A 19,067-nucleotide genomic window follows, 5' to 3' on the forward strand; every position below is an offset into this window, starting at 1 on the left:
GCACAGGTGGAATCCCCATCCAGCCTGAGCGTTTTCATTGACCCTATGCATCAAGATTGATGACTTCTTGACCAAACGCTGCCAAGTAAAAAGATGGTCCTCCTGACTCCAGCCAGTCCTGTTGGCCAGCCCCCTCGTCCTTCAGCAGCCCAGACCAATGTTCATCTGTCGGTATCTTGGTGATGGGCAATCCGTGTCTAACTTATCTCCAACTCCCTCTCCAGTAGTGTCCCCGACACAAACCTACAGGTGCTGATGAACTCAGGTGCCTCAGGAAATTTCATGGATCTGAAGTTTGCCTGAGCAAACAAAATCCCCACCTGGCGCAAGGACTCCCCCGTATTAATGCAGCCCATAGACAGGTCACACCTTTCATTGAGACCAGTCACCCACCAGACAGCTCCCTTAGAGGTAAATACCCTTCTAGGGCACCAAGAAATCCTTCAGTTTGGGCTAATTTGTGCACTGCATTCATCAGCTGTCTTTGGCATCCCCTGACTCATCACCCATGTCCCATGCTTCCACTGGCGGTCAGGCATGTTATGCTTTGACTCCCTATTTTGCCAACAGTCCTGTTTCCTGAGAGCTGACCTGAGACCAGCAATCCTTCAGAGATGTGAAGAGATGATCCAAAGATGACCCCGCAACCCCCATGACCTCCTGAACAGCTCCAGGGATTCCTGTTAAATATCAACACTATGTCAACATGTTTGACAAAAAACAATCTGACAACCTACTGCCCCATCACAGCTACGACTGTCCCATCGACCTCCAGTCAGGAACAGAGGTTCCCTTTAGGTGCATTTACTCCTTCTCTGTACTTGAACTTCAGGCCCTCTGGAGAGATCCCAAGGAAAACCTGCAGAAGGGTTTCATTTGCCCCTCCATGTCCTCAGCGGGGCCCCCAATCATCTTTGTGGCGAAGAAAAACCGGTTCCTCTGGCCATGTCTGGATTAGAGAGCCCTGAACAAGATAACAAGCTGAAACTGATATCCTTTACCAATTATTAATGAACTGTTTGAAAGGCCACACTCTCTCAAGGACTTCACAGAGTTGGACCTCCATGGAGCTTATAACCTGGTGAGGTTTCAGGAAGGAGAGAAAAGGAAGGACTGCCTTCCGGACCATGTATGGCCGCTTGGTCATGCTGTTTGGGTTGTGCAACACCCCAGCAACCTTCCAGTATTTCATAAATGACATCTTTAGGAACATGGTGGACCAATTTGTCATAATTTACCTGGACAACATCCTTGTAGTCTCTGAAAGTCAGGCCTTCCACAATCATTATGTGCGTATTGCCTTGGAGAGACTCCACCAAAACAAACTCTTCACAAAGCTCGAGGTTTCATTAAAGACACAGTGGAATTCTTGGAATATATCATCTCACCTGAGGGACTTACCATGGAGCCATGCAAGGTGGCGGCAATATCCAACTGGGCTGCACCCAAGGACATACATGGGGTGCAGGGATTCTTGGGATTTGCCAGTTTCTACAGGTGATTTATTAAAGGATTCTTTAGCTTGATTGCACCCATAATGGCACTCTTTCAAAAGAGAGCCCAGTTCACCTGGGCCACGGAGGTTTAGTCAGCCCTTGAGCGACAGAAGAGGGCATTCATCTCAGCACCCATCATGATTTACCCAGATCCCACTAAACCATTTATGATAGAGACCAAATTTTGCCATAGGTGCAGTATTATCTCAACATCTGGGCCCCCATAACCAAATCCACCCCTGTGCCTTGCAGTCTCGGAGGCTACCCCCCGTGGAAAAAATTACATGTAGGACAAGGAGCTACTATCTATCAAGGCAGATTTTGTGGAGTAGCACCATCTCCTAGAAGTAGCCAGATTCCTGGTCCAAGCCCTGATGATGGACCACAAGAATCTGGAGTACCTATGGACTGCAAGACACTTTAACCAATGTCACATCCACTGGTTCCTGTTCTTTGCTTGATTTGACTTTGTGAACTATCACCCAGGTACAAGAAACAGGAAGATGGGTGCCCTGTCCCAAAGATGAATATCTCAAACCTGATAAAGAGCTCTTTATTACCATACTCAAGGTGTCCAGCTTTGTCAAAAGAACAATCAACAACAGTCTGATGTCCTCCATCTACTCCTTGATCCCTGATGATGCGTTCAAAACCCGAATCACCAGACCTTGAACAATTGCGGTATGTGACCCAACTCAATGTTCTGATTTCAGATTGGCCTCCTCTATCGCAGGGGTTGCATTTATTTTCTAGAGGGACAATATAGGCTTCCGATATTGAAACTATGCCACAATTTGCCTGATGCAGGCTGTTTTGGCCAGTTCAAGACCTGGAATCTGGTATCGAGGTGTTTCTGGTGGCTAGATCTATGAGCTTACATCAAGGATTATATAACTTCTTGTAATCTCTGCACAAGTACCAAAAACCCATGATCAAAACCCCTAGGTCTCCTCCAGCGTCTGCTCATGCCTCCACAGCCTTGGTCTATCAATGAACTTCACTGTAGAATGGCCACACTCTCAGGGACGCTCAGTAATCCTGGTTGCCATAGACCTCCTTACAAAGATGGCACACTTCACCCTGTGCTGTACTGTTCCTACTGCACGGGAGATGGCTCAGCTCTTCCTGGAAAATGTCTTCTGCTACCAGGGTCCAGACAGAGCTGATACTGGCCCCATCAGATTTTGCAGAATTTAAACTTCATTTTTAAAAAAATGTTAGTTAATCCTTTTATGGGTTGTGAAGAAGACCTTCCTAAAGTGACCCCATGCAAGGATGAGTCTGAAGAGTAACTCTTAACTGTTTCATGGTCCCTTGCAAAATGTGTTAACTCCTTATGCTAAACAATCTGTTCCACCTTGTATTTAGCTATGACTCTGAGCAGGGCCACCCGGAGGATTCAGAGGGCCTGGGGTCTTCGGTCATCTCACACTGCAACAGAAACATTGTGTGAATTCGGGTTGAATTTACTGAATTGTTTCAGTTGAAGAAATAAGAAAAGATCAAAGCATTTCATTTTGACATTTTTTAAATGAAATGTTTCAATTTTTCAATTAAAAATCCTCTTTGTTTTGAATGTGACTGCAATTTTTTTTTAAAAAAAGGATTTTAAAAAAAACGAAAACAAAAAACAAAAAAATATTAACTTTTTCAGTTTGAAAACTGTTAGGGTTTTTTAGGTTTCATTTTGACCACCAACCAAAAAAATCCATTATTTGAGCAGCTGTAGTTGAACCCACAACAATGGAAAAGCATCTTGTAACTGGGTCTCTTCTCTCATCAAAAACAGTCTTGAAAATGGATGACTCGGGTTCTGCAATAATGGGGTCACAAGGTACAGAGCTGGAATCTGGCCACTCACTGGTTCATATGTTCTTATGAGATCTAGAAATCTTCATGGTAAGACTGCAGCCTGCCCATTTGTTCTTGTGCTCTGGTCTCCAGTGTGTCCCGGGGCCAGTGATCCCTGATAGTCAGGTGGGGGAGTGAGTTAGAGAAGCACTTGCTAGCACGCCCTAGCTAGAGTTCTGGTGGTTTAATTAAACTACTTGAGCTTCTCTTTCACAGCTTTATTAAGATGTCACCCAGACCCCTGGGGTTATTTGTACCTTTGTAATTCATACTTGCTCTTGGTTTATTTTATATGCAAATATATATAATACATTTCAGTGTGTTTCTATGTTTCATCCCCCATGTGGACTATTAGAAAAAGCTTTCCAGAAAGTGTGCATCATCAACTTAAAAAAAGAAAGGCTTAAGCAGGATTTAAAGAATTAACTTGTGCTGAGAATGGGAAAGTACCTAACAGATGGAGCAGCACAAGGAACTCTCCTGCCTTCCCTACCTCTCAAGAGTATAGAGTGATACGGGACTGAGATTTGGACTGCATTGTAGGGTTGCAGGGCAAGCCACAAGCAAAGCAACTTGGGAGCCTTATTTTTTTGGGAGCTCTGCAGTTTCCAGGCCAGCCTTATCAGTGGGATCAGGCGATAACTCACTGAGATACCTTCACCCTCCTGGCAGCAATAACCCAAGAAGAGGAAAGAGGTATCTCATGGCCTGATTTGCATCCACATTTTTATCTCGTAATGTAGGGATTATGTTGCCTTTGGTCCCCATAATTTGTATGGTTAGTTACCCTGAAGATAGGTCTAGTGGAAAGAGTAGCTGGTGATGTCAGTGATACAAAGAGCAAGATGGAAGCAGGAGCTAATAGCTGAAGTTCGAATGGGTCCACTGAGAAACTGATGGTTCTTACAAAAGTAATGAGTTTAGTGTTGATAGGATGAGGGTACCAAGAGGCAGGTTAAGCAAGACAAATACACCTGGGGACTCAAGGCAGCAGTGGAATTTATTATATGACTAGAATGTGCAAAATCTAACTACTTTCTCTAACAGCTTCTGTTATGTCTTTGGGTATTTACATGTAAGAACATTCTCGGTTATAAACAGGAATCTACTTCCTCCTCCAAAGTACTTGCCTGGTTTCTGCCTGCTATAGGTTTATTATTGTTGTTGTTTCATTTTAAAGCATTTGTATAGTTTTAAATTCAATTTTACTTTTCATTGTTTGTTTGAAATATCAGCTAAACACTTTGTATAAACGTTTCCCCCTACCAATCTGGTGGGTTTTTTGTGCGTGAGAAATGACACCCATATCCATGTCCCCATGTTTTGCTCTTCCTCAAAATGGATAGTCTCTCCCAATACTTCTAGTAGACCTGAATTCAAGCTGGCTGCAGTGGGGCAGGAGACTGGGTGGGGGAGGTTGGGAGAGGGAGAGAGGAGGGGCTGGAAGAATGGGGAGGGAGGCATGATAATGATAGGGGAGGGGGATGGAGAGGGATAGTGCCTACACCTCACGGGTTAGGAAAGGGAGTAAATGGAGTCCGCTCTCCAAGCATTAAGGGGCAGGCTGGAATTTCTGTGTGTACACGTATGATGAAATTCTGACCCTGAAATGATCACACACAAGTCCAGGCTGGGCGGCTTCCAAAAGCTTGAAAATAAGACAGCAGACCAAAAAAAAAAAGTGGTTTATAATTGTTTAAAAGGTTATTGTTTTTAAGCCAGTCTCATGATATTTTTGGCATCTGGCTCATGATTTTGGAATGCCTGGGTCTGGCAATATTGAGGACTGTTCACAGTAGTGAGCATGTAATTGGGTATACAAACCCCACAGTGGGCCCATAGAGGTTAAAAGGCAATACTGGGCCCAAGTAGCCCTGTCCCTCCGGGCCTGCCGAGCATGCTCTGACTGGAGGAGCGGGTTAAATGGAGCTCAGAAGCCCAGGCAAATGGTGGTAACAGGCTACAGGACAGAGGAATCCTCCTCTGGGAAGCCAGACAGAAGGTTGAGCCTGAGAGGGGACCATAGAGCAGATAAGGCTCCCAGGCAGAGCCTTCTCCAACCACCACCACCACCACCCCTTTGAGAACCTGCAGGGCCCAGCTCTTTTGCACTTTTTTTTTTCCATTGAGCAACTGACTGGTTGGACTATAAAGGCCATACCCCAAACTGAAGGGACCTATTGGTAGGAAGTAGTCCAGGGAAGCAAACTTGGACTTCCTACAGGGAAGACCCTGCTTGTGTTGCTTCCCACAGGGCCCTGGGCTGGGACTCAGGGGGGAGGGAAGCCCATGTCCCTTTACCACACCCCTTTAAGGGCCAAGGCCCAGATGTGGGTGAAAAGCTGAAGATTCCTGGCTTAAGGTCAGGAACAGGCACTTCCGTTGCCCTGACAGAGAGGTAAGGGGGTGAGAGTGGGGTGTGCTAACCACTGGGCCGTGTGGTCCTCCCAGCCCCCTATCACAGAGCACTACACTCTGTCTTGGCAGGATCAGGCCTATCGTATGCACAGGGGGGCCTGCTCATGCAAACACTTACACAATTGAACAACTTCATTCATATAACTAGTCCCACTGATGCTTTTCAGGATCAGGGCTAGTCATAACCACCATAGAATCCTGCATGGAGCTTGTGGGAGTTAGGGAGATCAGGCAAGTGCCTTCTTTTATTTCCTCTCTTTGATTTTTTTGGTTTGGTTTGATTTAAAATATTTTTATTTGAGATATAAAATAACCTTTGCTAAACCAATAACAGGGGGAAAAAAGAAAGGAATGTTTTACCTGAATGCTTTATAGATAGCTCACATGCTCTAGCTGGGTTCACTAGTCTGCAACACCACCAGCATATATATGGGAGCTGTTTCACTTTTACTGTCACATCAGATCTCTGGACTAAAGACAGTGATGATGTCCCTTAAATATTCAGGATTGCCTTAAACCAGGACTGTCCCCCATCCTGTGACGTTACATAATCTATTTTAATTTTTAAATTGTGTGTGTTTGACTCTATAGCTCATGAAAGGGGCCAGATGGACAGCTCCAGAGACTGAAGCCCTCTGTTTAACCACAGAGGGTTTGTCTACACTGCAACTGGGAGTGAGTCTCCCAGCCCGGGTAGACAGACTCAGGGTAGGTCTACACTACCCGCTGGATTAGCATGTAGCGATTGATATATTGGGGGGTCGATTTATCGTGTCTAATCTAGATGCGATAAATCGATCCCCGAGTGCTCTCCCATTGACTCCAGAACTCCGGCGCCATGAGAGGCGCAAGCGGAATCGACGGGGGAGCGGCGGCAGTCAACTCACCGGCGTGAAGACGCCACGGTAAGTCGATCTAGGTACATCGACTTCAACTACGCTATTCTCGTAGCTGAAGTTGCGTATCTTACATCGACTCCCCGCCCCCTAGTGTAGACCAGGGCTCAGGCTAGATGGGCTCAAGCTAACACACTAAAAATAGCAGTGTGAACATAGTTGCTTGGGTGGCAGCTTGGGCTTTCAAGCCCACCCGACCCCTGGTCTGAGCTCAGGTGGCTACCCTGAGTCTACACTGGAGCCGTGACATCTACACTGCTATTTTTAGTGCACTAGCTCAAGGCCATCTAGCATGAATCCATCTACCCGGGCTGGGAGGCATGCTGCCAGCTGCAGGGTAGACGTACCCAGAAAGGGCAGAGCACTGATACAGACTCCATCACACTGCAGTATACTTTTCCCTGGCACAGCTGGCACTGCCAGTGCCAAAAGTTCAAAAATCATGAGATTGGCTTAAAAATTGAGATTTCTTGGAAGCACTTGAGTCACGTTTTTCAGCTTTTCTCTGAAAGTATGAGGAGTGGAAACTTACTTTTTTGTTAAATGAAATCTGAGATACTTACATAATCGTTGTCTGCAAGAGCTGGAGCTCTGTGAAACACCAGTTATCACGAGAAGGATAAAATTGCAAGAGCTGGTGCCACTGTGATAGAGCGACACTCCATTCCAAATAGTTACCGTTGCTGAATGCGGTTATGAAGAAGGGAGATCGCTGACACAATGGTGCATATGATTCATGCTGGTCTACACCTGACTGCAAAGTCAGGGTAGCCATCATGTAAGTTAACCCAGTTCTGCACACCCGCGTTCAACCACAATACAATTTGTACTGTAGACCAGCCCCTAAAAGGAGCACTTTGGGGTGTGGAGAATGTTTCTCGCTCTGTGGCTCATTGAATCCTGGACAGCTCTGCTGAGACTCAGGCCAAGTAAGCCTGTTGTGATAGTGACATGCAAGCTTGTCCATTGGGAACAGGATGACAGGTTCCATCCTGCAACTGGCTTTGTATGGGCAGACATATGTGCCTGCATGGACTGCCAGGGACTTCGGGGGAAGGCTAGTGGGCCTGTTCATGCAGAGCAAGTGGCCAGGATCAGGGCCTGAAATCACTAAACTCTATTTTTATGTATTGCTGGAAGAAAACATAAAAGTAGAAAACGTAGCACCCAAAGTGGTACTCTAAGGGGTATATACAATTCTGACAAATTATTACTTTCGATATATTGCTTTTATAATAAAGCATTATTAATTTATTAGTAGTAGTATTCATTTTTTGTATTACGATAGCATATAGATGCTCAGCGCCTCCCACCCGCCAGTGGCCCCACCAATCTGCACCCTGCCCTTCCTGCCAGCGCCTCCTGCCTGCTGCGATCAGCTGTTCAGCGGCATCCAGGCGGTGCTGGGGAGGAGGGAGCAGAGCGAGGGCGGGGTGCTCGGGGAAGGGGATGAGAAGAGGCAGGGCGGAGATGGGGTGGGGGCAGGGCCCAGGGCGGAGCAGGGGCAAGCACCCCCAGAGAAAGTAGAAAGTCATCGCCTCTGGGCTCTAGACATACACATAGTAAGCAACAGTTTCTGTCCTGGAGAATTTACAACCTAAGTAGATATGGTTGGGCAGGGAAGCAGGGGCACAGGGAAGTGAAGTGACTTGCCCCAGGTCATACAACAGGGCAGTGGCAGAGCCAGGAACAGAACCCAGGGCTCCAGACTCTTGGGCCAGTACTCTATCCTTTGGGCAACACTACATCTCATTAAAATATTTTGCATTTACATATTGCCTTCCACCTGAAGATCTCAGTTCTTTACAAGCAATGATCAATTAAGTTTCACAATAGATGAATCAATATTTTAATTATTATTAAGATGCCCAAATATTTACCAGGTAGGAAAGGGAAGAACAAATTCTAGTCCAATATGTACTTGGTATAATATAACTGAATCATAATGAAACACACCAAACTACATTAATTCAGCATTAAGGTTGTGATTTTATATATTTCATAAAGTGGAAGTTAGGAAATGCCAAAGCCAAAGGCTGAAATCCTGGCCCTATTGAAATCAGTAGGAGTTTTGCCATTGACTTCAATGGAGACAGGTTTTCACCTAAAGTTACTTCAGCAACGTTAACTGGCTGTGTTGTAATGTTGTATCTTCTAATTTGTTCTTTTCCTCATTCGGTATCTGGTGCTGAATATGTCATAAAATATATAGCCTTTAAAGTGCAGGATGTGCAACACAGATGAATTAATGTTGCTGTATGCTACCTTCTGTTAAATTCTGTCCTGCTTTATTTATCATTCAACCCAATTGAAGTCAGTGGAGTTGCATGATATATAAGGCCCTGATCCACTTTAACAGGACTAATCAAGTTCTTAAATTAAGCACATACTTAAGTGATTTGCTGGTTTGGGACCTAAATGAAGACAGAATTTGGCTTAAGCGCAGTTCTTTTTCTGATCTTGTTCTGATTTTAATTCTTAAACCTGAACATTGCCTTCAACAGGATTTTTTTTTTTTTGCATTTAATGTCTTTTTTTTTAAAAGAGGAGGAAAAATAAATTGACGCCTGATAATATTGGTGCCATTTAAATTGGCCTCAGACTTTGAAACTTACATCTCCTGTAGGTGAAGGGGATGAGGGCAGGGTGAGTTCCAGAATATACTGCTGTTGCTATTTGCTTGTAGATAAATTTTATGTAAGACTGGATAATCTATTCAGAAGCACATCTCTTTCCATTGTGGACCTGATCCTGCACCCCTTTCGCACACACACTATCTTCTGACTTCCGGGGGAATTATGAGCATGTAAGAGCTCCAGGTTAGTCCCTATCATGACAATGTTGTAGCAGTGGGAAAAGACAGAAACTATTTTTTAAATGAAAGCTTTAATCAGAAGAATATTGCAGAGTGCAGCAAAAATTGTCAAAACCCTAAAATCATGGACTCTGCAATTTTTTTGTGCCAGTAGTTTTCTTCTGTTCCTTGTTTTAAGACTGTGTTTTTTGGAGGATTGTGCGGTGCATTTTTCAGTGAAACATTTATATCCTCGCTTGTGCAAATTATCTCAGCCGCAGCAGCAGTCTCTGTACCAGTCTAGGCTGTTCAGAGGTGGTGCATTCTAATGTCATAAAAAGGGTGGAACTTCAGTGGGCAAAAAATCTTAATCGATCCCCACTGAACATGTTCAAAAGGGATCTTTCTAATTTGCTTCTAAATTTTTTATCCAACCTTCCCACCCCCAAAACTTGATCATATACTCACACCTCAGTGAGTATTTCTTTCCAAGTTTCAATGTTCAGCAGTTATTTGAGTCCCCTGCATAGGGGACAAAGTGTGGCAATAATTTTTAAACCATTTTTTTCTCTCTGCTGTCAAACTCAAAAACAACTGAAGGAATTTTGCTCAGACTTTTATTTAAAAAAAAAAAAAAAAGCCCTTTTGAACAGAGACCAATTCTGAAAATATTTCATTCGAAAAGAAGACTTTCCAGAATGATCTGAGCATGTGAAAACAGAGTTACGGCCAAAGTTGGTTTTTTGCCTTCAAGTCAGTGGTCACTACCCAAAAAAATGCAATAAAATTTACCTACCTCATAGAGGAGTTGTGAGACTTAATTAATATCCGTACAATGTTTGGAGAGATACTTCATTTCTAGGTTGCCTGTGAGCCTGCTTGTCTGTCTGCTTATCAATGAAGCAAGCAAATCAGATCACTTTCTGCATATCACAATTAAAGTTTCTTCTGACAAGTTATGGAAAATAGAGACCCACACAGTCATAGAGAAACAATGAAAGCCTTCTAATGGGCTATATTCTGTTCTCTAGATACCTAAATTGCTTGAGTGATTCTACAGCACAGTATTCTCTTTTGCTAAAATCTTTTAAGGCCTAGTCCAGGTGGATATGTTATATTTGTGTTAAACATTTCTGATAGGATTTTAACCATTTCCTGTCAGAGCCATGGGGCCCTACTCTGCCCTGTTACACAGACACAATTCCCACTAACGTTAATGGGAGTTACGCCTCTGGAACTGAGGGTGGAATTTGACAGTATGTGTTCAGTAAAAAGAAAAACAAATACTGTGCACTGGAATGTATTGTTTGCCAAAAGCAACATGTTGGAATGCATCTGGTTCCTTTGCACAATACCAAACTAAACCATCTGATTCTGAATCTGTGTTTTCCTATTAGGGTGTGACATAAGCTCTGTGTGTAATATGATCATTTTTAGTAACAGTTTAAAGCTAGAAATGACAGCATTCAAATTGATGAGGGACACCTGTCCCTGAACTTTTAATATACACAGAATGGGGTTCCATATTTCCAGTAAGAGAGTGAATATTTAAAAACTTTTTTGATGCTCTACGTACCATACAGCAATGAAGTCCACACTTATGGTCAGGGAGAGTTATTTACACAGAATGAAATGGCCAAATGTTGGTTTTAAAATGTGTGATTCTAGAATTGTGGGGAGATCTGGAAGGGTGTTTTTCTGGTTTTGTTTGCTTTTCCAGCGGTGGTGTAAAGCCCTTTACCTCTTTTAAAGATGATATGGCATGTTGTATAAAAGCAGGGCTTTGCCACAATGTCTGTGTCCAAAATTTCCCTCAACACACACTCATGCTGTTCTCTGTCCCTTTTGGTTGCCATCTTATGCTCAGCAATGGCTGGATTTTCAGTGTTACTTTGTGTGTGTGTAGCTCATGAAGGCACAGCCCTTGGAGAGGGGACAAAGGTAGGTTTGTGCTGTTGGGATTTTGCACTGCTCTGGGGACCTAAATAGCCTCCACCATAATTTACACAGCCCTGGGATTATGGCAGGTTTTCAGGGCTGCCTTTGACTGCTGTGACCATGCCCTCTGCACCAGGACTTGTGAAGGGGTCAGTATAGGGTTGCTTATGGTAACTGAAGTGCCTTCCCCAGAAGAATTCTCCACTAAGCCCTTGTGGGGTTGTCTGCAACCCATATACATTACCACAGCATATAAACTTCTACAGCAGATGAACTGCTGTAACAGCCAAACTAACTTGATGTTGAAAATGAATAATGAACATAAACCTGTTCTGTCACTTTCTGTTCATGCATGATATTTTAACTGGAAAGCAAAAAGAGTTTGCCATATCCTTTTGTTTGAAAACTACCTGGGGAGAAGTTAAAGTGGGTTAGATGAGGAGAAATAAAAATTACAGTTTTAGTAGTCATCAAATTTTTCCTTCTCAGGTGATCTGGTATCTCGAGCAATGCATCACCTCCAGCCACTCAACTCAAAGCAACATGGCAACGGCACTCCAATGCACCACAAGCAGGGATCACTATACTGGGAACCTGAGGCTTTGTACACTCTCTGTTATTTTATGCATTGTCCACAGATGGAATGGGAAAACCCTAATGTTGAGCCTTCAAAAGTCACGCTGCAGATTGAAAGGTAAGATCTTATTTGCAATATTTAATATATGTATAAAGATGTTTTATTAAAAAGTCAGCATCGCTGGCTAATTGATCATTACAGGCTATGCAAAATATATTTCACTGCAGTCTGTTTTGGTTAGCATCCCCTTGAAATAAATTTCTCCTGCAATGAAGTGCTCCACTGCTGACCCAGTATATATCAAAAGTGACACCCAGTGGCTACATCCAGCAGATTGGTTCCAGATGTGTATTTTGTAGAGATTTCCTTTTTCATTCTTTGTCTCTTGGCTGTTCAGCATTTTGGAAAGGAAAATTAGAGGTTCCTAACAGGTTTGGGTTTAAATGTGTTTTTCTACAAATTAATAGGATTCAACAACGGTAATTTGGGAAGTGGAGAATGAATAGAATGTTGTATATAAAGAACAGGCTGTTAAACATACTGTGCAACAGCTATACTGATTGCACAGGCATGACTCATACTTACACTCAGGAGTAACCTTGGGGCTTCCATTCTCCAGGCTGGCAGGTGACGCATGTTTTTTGGGAGGCTGGAGATGCTGGCCGTATTGCTTTTAATACAGCTTTTGATGAAAACTGGGGAAAATAAAGGTAGAAAGAGAATGACAGGCTAGGTGTCAACTCAGTGTCCCAAGAAGATGGGGGAGAAGGAAACACTGCTCTAAACTCTAGATCATGTCAGTGCAAAATTGAAATAAAATAATTTTGCAATTAAGAAAGGAATATTCTCTATTGTTGAGGAACCAGGAACTTCTGAGTTGTAAGTCCCAGCTCTGACTCCTTTTGTGGCCTTAGGAAAATCATGAAACTTCCTTGCTTTAGTTTCCTCATCTATGCCTACCTCATAACGGTCACTTGAGGATTAATTAATGTTTGTAAAGTGCCTGAAGTTGTAAATTATTAACATTTTTCTTAACTTCTGTAGGGCTTGTCACCATGCCAGCTAAGCCAAAGTTTCAGGCTGGCCTCCACAATTGCATTTCAAAGTATGTATGTGGTAAACTCTCATTTGCACACACAAATGAGCAATTGTGCATCTAATTACTTGATTTGGACATTAAAACATGGAGTTTGCATACTGGAGAACAAATTTGAAAACGTGGCCTAAAAAGGCAAAGGATGTGTGATATGCTGTTCTGACTGAAACTATTTTGTATCCATTTATTAAAAAACAGCATAAGGTGGAATTTCTGGCCCTACTAAAGTCAATGGGACTTTGGACACTGACTTTAGGGGAACCAGCATTTCACCCATAGTGCCTTTGTTAAACTGTGGGGCGGAGTGAGGAATCCTAGGTCATTCTTCTTGACTATGCAAGAAATTTAAACAGGGACCACTTTCAGTGTTGCCAACTCTCAACCTATTATTACGAGCCCTGTAATATTTGGTGTTTTTCTTACATCCCCAGCTCCTGAAGTCATGAGAATTTCAACTTTCATTTACAGTATAAAGAAAAAGTAAAATTGTAACACTAATGGTTGTAGAGAAGAGCTAGAAGTCTTGACCCCAGATGCTCAAAAATCAGAAGTGAAATAAAAAGAACCCCACACTTATTTTTTAAAATTTCGGGATTTTTCGGCCAGTCTTATGATTTTTCGGGGGGTTGGGAGTGGGGGCTAACATGCATTTTGAATGCTTGGGGTTAGCAATACTGCATGGAAGGTATTATAGGGAACAAAGTTAAAGAATCTCCCTACCACTAAAAAAGGACCTGATTCTACAGCCCTTATCGAGATGAGTAATACCATTGATTTCAGTGAGAGTAGCCATGTGAATAAGAACTGCAGGATCAGGCCCCAGTTTTGTAAGATTTCTAAAGACGTCACAGTGTTAAATGCAAAAGGACAGAACATTTGAAAAATTTTCTCTTTTTAAAATTTGTTTTCATGGTTTTTTTCCCTTTTCTAAGATGGTCTGTTATATATATTATATTTTTTAGCAGTTCTTCAAGTAAATATTACATAAACCCAAGGCAATTTTGTTTTTTTAATACTCTGGCAAACTATCTTTCTTTGCAAGGCCCGTTTAGCAACTGTGGTTAGAGCCAGAGTAAGTACTCTGTGTTGTTGCCAGAAGCTCGTGGTTAATTTTGGAAAGAGCAGAGATTCCTTCTATTGCCTAATCAAACATGCTTTAGTAGTTAGTACCAGGAAACACAAGTGGAAGTGAGACAGAGTAAAACATATGCCTAAATATTTTGCACTGAAGTATGTTCTATAATATACTGTACCAACTGTATATAACCATCTTGGGTTGCCCCACAGAAGAGATTGATTAATCTGAATTCTATTTAGTGCTTTGAAAAGCTTCCCTTTTAATTTGCCACTGAAGGATACCAGTGGTATTCCTTATTGTGCAGTCACTCTTTATGGCTGGTTACTTATCTCTAGCATGTTCAGTTTTCATTATGTGTTTTTATGACTTCTGAGGAAATAGGATTGTTAAAACATGAGATTTTTATATCTAACAGTTCTAATCCTTGTGCTTTAATTTATTTAGGTTCCAGATTCTCTCTTCTTCTAATGCTGTTCAATTGCTTTTATGTTGGCAAACAACAAAAAGAAGAAAATTTAGGGCTAGATTTTCTACCCCCTTCTCTGGCCTTTTTGTTGTCACTCTGGTCGGGCAGAGGAGCCAGAAACTCAGTGGATCTGGACATAGGAAAATTTACCTGGCATGGTGGAGTCCTCAGGTGTCATGAAGCCAATGCCACTCTCTTCTAACATCCCAACATAAGGGTCATCCTCAGTGCAGAGAGGAATAGGAACAAGATGTGGTCAGAGTGCATTGTGCTCTCGCCATTCTCCTCTTATGGGTGGCCTCTTGGGAGCTGTTACTGGCTGCTCCTAGGCTTCTCTAAAATACACAGGTATTGCCATTGAACAATACAGGAACTCAGGGAGCTGCAGCTCTGCTCCCCTTCCTGCTTCTTCTGCTGCAGAAGCTGCATGTACTAGAGAATCTGGGTTGTAGTCTTTATTGTTATTTGTATTGTGGTAACATCTAGGACACCATTGTGCTAAGTGCTTCACAAACACATACCAAAAAGATGGTGCCTACCCCAAAGTGCTTACAATCTAGATATGTAGAACCAGATTTTACCTTTGAATAAGTCTGGCCCATTCTATTTGTATAGTATTTCTTTGAACTCAACTAGGTTTTTGTTTTTTAATGAAGTAAATGAAGACGAGTGCAGTATATTTAACTTAATAGAATATATTAATTAAAGGGGGGAAGAGTGTTGCCAACTCTCACAATTTTATTAGGAGTCTCCTGATATGTGGTGGGTTTTTTTCATAAAGTCCCAGCTTTTGGAGTCATGGGATTATATGAGAATCTCAGCATTTAAATAAAAAAGCAAGTATCCAGCATTCATTTTGAAGAGAAACGCTGGAAAATGTGATCTGAGTGTATCCTAAGGGCTCAAAAACTAGAAGACTAATAAATAGGCCCCTACGTTTGTTATTTTTCAGTCTTATGATTTATAAGCCAACCTCATGATTTTTTTGAATGTTTGAAAGGAATTGGCAATACTGGGTCAATCAGTTGGTTGATTGGTAGTACCACAGGAGTTGTCATCTTGGTCTTGAGTGGCCTATGCAATAAAATAAGCTATAAAAAGTGGTGCATGTGCCCAATTATGCAATTTTTGCTGAAACATTTCATATTTTATTGGAATTGTCTTTATTATATGTTAAAGGTGTGAATACAATTCAAATACTTCATCCATCGTCTCACGGAACTCTCTACTCTACATAATTCTCCCCCTCCCTCCTTCCACGTCTGCTCTCATTTCATCCTACTCTCTCTATTGATGCCTATACTCCTAAGTGCTCCTTATGTCTTCCCATTCTCAATTTCACACCTTCTTTCATGCTAAGCCTATGTCTGTCATGGTGCACCCTTCACAGAACACCCATCCTCTCCTGATGCACCGATGGCGAATTTGAAGACAGAGGGAGCGATTTCATTTGGAATGAAATTAACCCTGTCCAGAGAGCCCCCACAGAGCCGGTACACCACTCACATTCTATTTTGAGTATGGACTTATGTGGGACTTGACTAGTGCATAGGCCTTGTACTGGCCTTCTGCACATAGGTAAATTTCACTCCCAGTTAACTTGCTCTCTCTACATTCAGATCCTCCTAGAAGTATGTTTCTTTTTCAAGGCCATCAAATGACAACAAGCTATGTATTTAATATATATATAATTAAATTAATCACCCGATACATTGCAGATAATAATAAAAAGCAATGGATGGCTATTCTAGTCCTCTCTTTATGTATTAGTCATGTTTGTTTATTTAGGAGTAGATCATGCCTGGTCCTACGTGGCCACCTGGGGAGTCAGGCCCTTTGCACCCTCTGCGTGGATGGAGTGGACTTGCCTGAGTCATGGCTTCAGGCACTTGTGGGGGAGAGCAGGAGTTTCATATCAAGCAAGTGGGCAGATGATGGGCAGTCCTATGACTCTGCGCCTTCCACCTCTGATTCTGTAACCCTTATATCAGATCTAAAGTGGGATTTAAGTGGTGCAAAGGACTTGGGCCAGATTCTCTGGCCCATTAAAGCCACTTTGTGCTGCGTAAGAGCCCGGAGAAGGTCAGTCAAGTCTCTAACACTTCCTAAATTATTGCTAGTAGTGCTTTAAGAACCTGAGAGGCACAGTGTCTCTATTTGCAGATTGTGCAATGTTTCTTTTTCCTAAGTAGTCCCTTACCCACTTTTTATCCGCAGCTGTATTGACAGGGTCCTCATTACTCCCTAACTCTCTCTATAGAATTTCTTTCCTCATTAACAACTCATTGAAAAAAGCAGATCAGAAGCTCAGCCATTTTAGAACCATTCATTAATTTTATTCACCAATTTACAGTGCTTCCTCTCTAGTATTTCTTCTCTCCTTCTTCCGTGGGCAAGCATTTACTCATTGTATTACTTGGCTGCCTTTGTCTTTTCCTTGCAAGCCTTAATTGACTTGCTAGGTCCTTGTTTGGTTCCTGTCCCCTTTTCAGTACAGATTTTTTTTTTTTAAATCCTTAAACATTGAGAAATCCCTTACAAAGCCCCATGGGTCACTTTTGTTTATTGCATTTCCACCTTCCTTCCATGCATGCTGGAATTGTAGTCTGTGGTGCTTTAATTCTGGTGAATGATCCCCAAACCATTCTCAGTCTGAATAATATCCCAAGCCTTGTCTACACACAAAAGTTGTATTGCTTTAAGCTATACTGGTATAGTTAAAGCAGTACAACCCCTTGGCTAGTGTGGAGTAGGAATGAAATGAACAGGTATTAGACACCTTTATACTGGTATAATTGCATCCACAGTAGGAGTTGTACAGATATAACTATTTTGGTAAAAAGGTCATGCACCTTACTGAAGTTGTGATACCAGTCCAAAATCTTTTGGTAGACCAAACCTGAAAAAAGGCCAAGAACAGTGGAGCAATTGCAAATGAACAGCCACGTAGATGAATAACAACTAAATTTCCTCATCGTTTAGCTGAAAAAGTCAGATGGTGAAATCCTGGCCCTGTTGAAGTCAGTGGTAAAACCCCAGTTGACTTCAGTGGGGCTAGGATTTCACCCAGGGACTGGAAAAAGAAAGTCCTAAGTTCAGCTTTTGTGTCTCTTTTTATCCTTTCATCCTAAAAACCAAGCTTCCAGTTTTTTTAATCTCTTCAAAAATAATGGTATTGGCAGCTGCCAGCAGTATGCTAGATTGCACATGTTATGGAAAAAATCTTAGGCAGTATTTGTAGCTCAGCTGTCAGACAGTATATCCTGGCTGAGCTTGTGCTGTACACTAAATCTAATTTATCAAGCTAGACTTAAGCTGTCCTTGTGATTGCTCTATTTTTTAAAATGCAGAAAACTCTGTTAATGCAACATTAACAGACATAACACATAATGCAGAACATTCAAAGTTGTACTCCCCAAAGCAATTGTAACTCTGGTTTCTTTCAGTGTATTTATATCACTGTATAGTGTTGATTGTTATGCCAAAATATCTGTGCAATGTATTGGAGTTACAATTCCTATAAGAACCATTACTCTGGCTCTGCTTTTAAAATATCAATCATTAATTTGCATTAATGTAGGCTTTTAAAATGTTCTCAGTGTTTTTAAAAACAAGAAAGTAAAAGAGGGATTGCACATTCAAATATTGACATTTTCCCCATACACCTGTGTAGACTGGAGCATTGAAATCTTGGTATGTTAAAAATGTAAGCTAAATTCTCCCCTCAGACAGTTCCAACTTTAGTCAAATCAGTTATACTGGCCTGCATAAGTGAGAGGAGGATTTATCCTTTAATTTAAATAAAAAATACCAGGTTGTGCGTAGACAGCATGCGATTTTCAAACATTTAAACTTAGATCATTCTTAACTAGGGCTCTGATAACTGGAATCCACCACTAGCATGGACCTATGTGCCAGTGTGGACCCATGTGCCATTAATCTCATTGGTACAAGGATCCATACTATTGGATCCCAGTCCAGAATCAGGATCCACATGTCAAAAGTACTGTGCTCACTGAAGACTAGGGCCATTGTAACTGAAGATATAAATATGAAACATTTTGAGCACAAAAAGGCATCTGAAAATGTATTGATAATTGGAAGAACATCTTTCCATGCTCTGGTAACTCTAACAGTGGTCCATTAGCATATTATCAAATTTTCTAAATTAAAACAAACCTTTTGAGTTGAGAACAAATGTGAAAGATTTCAATTAAAAGGACCTTTTGAAAAGAAAGAAAGAAACGTTATCCCCCTAAGAATCAAGGCTTAAAATGAAAGTAGCTTCTCATTCATAACTTTAGAGTTATTGGCTCAAGATTGTAATCAAAAATAACTTTTATTTTAATGGCATAGGTAGAAAATTTCTTTCTTAATTATGATCTTCCTCTTTTCAATTCTCTTGGTAACTATTTTGATCAATTTGTTTTTTTAACTAAATAACAGTACTTAGATTC

The 19,067-nt window shown here is 41.8% G+C and overlaps 1 protein-coding gene across 1 annotated transcript in view; it reads left to right on the forward strand.

The window, feature by feature from the left end:
- ABTB3 (ankyrin repeat and BTB domain containing 3) overlaps positions 1-19,067 on the forward strand; it is a 280,098-nt gene that overhangs the window by 180,517 nt on the left and 80,514 nt on the right. The window contains exon 3 of the mRNA XM_084617381.1: positions 11,883-12,087. Coding sequence (XP_084473507.1) covers positions 11,883-12,087 — 205 coding nt within the window. The remainder of the gene's footprint in view (positions 1-11,882; positions 12,088-19,067) is intronic.

This window comes from Lepidochelys olivacea, assembly GCF_965140295.1.
Source record: "Lepidochelys olivacea isolate rLepOli2 genome assembly, chromosome: 1".
NCBI lineage: Eukaryota > Metazoa > Chordata > Testudines > Cheloniidae > Lepidochelys > Lepidochelys olivacea.